The sequence below is a fragment of the Vespa mandarinia genome, unplaced genomic scaffold, assembly GCF_050613455.1.
Source record: "Vespa mandarinia isolate Hongniang unplaced genomic scaffold, ASM5061345v1 scaffold_42, whole genome shotgun sequence".
Classification (NCBI taxonomy): Eukaryota; Metazoa; Arthropoda; class Insecta; order Hymenoptera; family Vespidae; genus Vespa; species Vespa mandarinia.
In genome coordinates, this window is record NW_028197176.1 from 177,593 (window position 1) to 181,014 (window position 3,422).

At 37.1% G+C, this 3,422-nt stretch overlaps 1 protein-coding gene across 1 annotated transcript; it reads left to right on the plus strand.

Annotated features, from left to right (window-relative positions):
• Positions 1–2,343: 2,343 nt before the first annotated feature.
• LOC146872142 (uncharacterized) lies at positions 2,344–2,826 on the plus strand. The gene has a single exon (XM_085664344.1). It carries the CDS (start codon positions 2,344–2,346, stop codon positions 2,824–2,826), a length of 483 nt encoding a protein of 160 aa, XP_085520470.1.
• The last annotated feature ends 596 nt before the right edge of the window (positions 2,827–3,422 follow it).

Sequence of the window (3,422 nt, forward strand, 5' to 3'; positions counted from 1 at the left end):
CGTTAATAACAATAATAATAATTAACATTTTGATGATAATAACGATAATAATACCGATAAAAATAACGATAATAAGGATAATAATACCGATAAAAATAACGATAATAACGATAATAATAACGATAACAGCGATACTAAAGATAATATCGATATTAAAATAATTAACGATGACAGCGATAATAATAGCGATAGTGATCATATTAATAATTATAATAATAATAATAATTTCGAAATTTACAAAAATAACGATAATAACGATAATTACGATAATACCGATAATAACGTTAATAAGGATAATAATAACGATAAGGGTAAAATAGTGAACATTACAACGATGATATTAACGATAATAAATTTAATAGCGATATTAACGTTAATAACGGTGATAATATAGATAATAGTAATACAACGGATGACAGAGAAAATAATAACGATAATATTATGAATAATAATATTAATTATTATAATAACGATAATTATAAAGAGAACAATAATAAACTTAATAATGATAATAACGTTAATAACGTTAATAACGATAATAATAACGATAATAATACTAATAATGATAATAAATACATTAATGATAATAATAACAATAATAACGATTATAATGATGATAACGGTATTAATAATGATAATAAAAGTAATAACGATAATAATAAAAATAATAATATAATAATAATAATGAAGATAATAATGATAATTAAAATATATGTTATATAAATAACGATATTTATTTATATAACAATGATAACGATAATATATATAGTAACTATATTAATAGCGATAATAATTTTAAAAATAGTAATATTAACAATAATTGCGATAATAAAGATATAAACGATATTAACGATAATAATAATAATAATGATATTAACGATAATAACGATAATTATGAGAATAATGTGAATAACGATAATAATAACGATAATAATATTTGTAAGGATTACGGTGACAGTAATAACGATAATAATAATAATAAAGGTAATATTAAGCATAATAATTATAATAATAATAATACATATAAAAATAACCATAATAATAGAACTAACGGAAATAAATATAATAAAGGTAATAATGATAATAGCGATAATAACTAAATAACGGTAATAACGTTATTAACGAAAATAATATCGATAATATTAATAATAACGGTAATAACGATAATAATGGTAATAATAACGATAATAACCTTAATAACGATAATAAAGTTATTAAATTGAATAACAATATTAATGAGGATAATAATAATAGTATCGATAACAGCGGCAATATTGACAATAATAATAAAAATAATAATAATAATAAAACCTATAATACATAACATAACGATAATAATAATGATATAAATAACAACAATAACAACGATACTAATAAAAAAATTATAATAATGTTAATAATATCGATAATTATAATAATAATTATAATAAAAATAATATTAATAATAATAATAATGATCCCAGCAGAAATAATTAAAGTCGTCGCGAAAAATCACCCTGAGCTATTGCTGAACATGTATAACACGTGCCTCAGGGGGGGCATCATTCCCGCTCCATGAGAGAAAGCGAGACTTATGCTCATTAGCAAGGGCAAGGGTCCAGTAGGGGCAGCTTCTTCATACAGACCTATTTGTATGCTCGATACGGCTGGAAAATTCCTGGAGAAGCAAATAAGGCCAAGGCTGCGTGCAACCGTGAAGGCAGCGGGGGATCTTGCCGCCCACCAGTACGGATTCCGATCCGGCCTCCCCACCATCCACGCAGTCCTGGAGGTAGTCACGGCCGCGAAAATGATGGAGCGAGGCAATCATCGAAGTCGACCTCTGTGCCTGGTGGCCACCTTAGACGTGAGAAATGCCTTCAACTCCGTCAGGTAGGATCTGGCAAGGGAAGCGCTCGTTCGTAATTTCGACGTTCCGAAGTACCTACTCCGAATAATTGACGATTACCTAAACGAGCGCTTCCTAGTATACGACACGAGTGATGTCCAAGAAGCTTGGTGTTGACATCGGGGGCAGACCAGGGCTCTATACTGGGACAGGATATATGGAATATATTCTACGACGGTATCTTTCGTATGGCAGTCCCAGAAGGTACTTTCTTGGTTGGATATGCAGATGACATTGCAGTTGTCATAACCGCAAGAGACACGAAGGGGGTACAGTTGCTGCTCAACCAGGTCATGCGGAAAGTTATCTCCTGGATGAAAGACCACGGGCAATCTCTAGCAGCCCAGAAGACAGAGATCGTGCTAATTACGAGGAAGCGCATCAAAACCTTGAGCAGCTTCATTGTAGGAGATGCGGCGGTCCAGATTAAGCAGGCTGTCAAATATCTCGGGGTTATGCTTGACAACAAGCTTAACTATGGTGAGCATATTATCATGGCAGCTGACAAGGCGGCCAAAGTAGTAGCTTCACTGGGCATGCTCATGGCCAATGTTAACGGTCCACGGCCGTGCATGAGAAGACTACTGATGCGTGCTGCCGAAGCAATGATGCTGTACGGTGCGGAAGTATGGGCCGAGGCGCTGAGAAAACAGAAATACCGCAAGCGCATAGCCGCGGTACAGAGAAGGGGAGCCCTCCGAATCGCGTGCTTTTACCGCACGGTCTCAGAGCCGGCAGTGCTAGTTGTCGCCGCGGTAATGCCGATCGATCTATTAGTCCAGAAGAAAAAATTCGTCCACCAGCAAAGGTGTGTCATGGGAAAGGAGAAGGCATCAAGGCTTGCCAGGTCTATCAGCATCAAGGCCTGGCAAAGTAGATGGGAGCAGGACCGTAGGGGCAGATGGACTGCTCGACACATCAGTCAACAAGACAACTGATTAAATCGGGTGGCGGGAGAAGTCGATTTCGACCTCACCCAATTCCTGACAAGGCTAAGCCTGTTCCGCTCCTACCTGGCTAGAATGAGGAAGGTAGCAGACGCCAACTGCCCCTATGGGGACTCGATCAACAACGACGCCCACCACACGTATTTTTTATGTACTCGGTGGAGCGCAGAATGACTAGCCTTGGAACAAATCCTCGGAGTCATCTCGCCGGACAACGTCGTCAAAAAAATGCTACGTGGGCAGAAGGAGTGGAACAAAGTTACCTGGCACGTCAGGTCAATCTTAAGCAAGATGAAGAAGGATATAGGTGGCCCATAGAAGAGCCACCAAACGTTGCTCCCGGTTCCTGCCACGTAGAGCCAAAGAGGTAGCCCAGTTAAGGGACAAGAAGTAGTGGCATAATCCTAAAATAATGCCACATGGCGGTGCCTGGATGGTTTCACTAGGCCACTAGGATGGATATGAGTTTAGACGGTAGAGCCTATTCCAACGGTGAGCCCGACACTCCGTGGACTTTAAGAAAGACCCAAATGGTGAAGGGTTCCTCTGGCGGGCAGGGTCCCTGGGTTAGTGCGTAAAGTTTGGCA

What these genes read in the sequence shown, in the direction of transcription:
- LOC146872142 (XM_085664344.1), top strand. Translation starts at nt 2,344, where the DNA reads ATGCTTGACAACAAGCTTAACTATGGTGAGCATATTATCATGGCAGCT.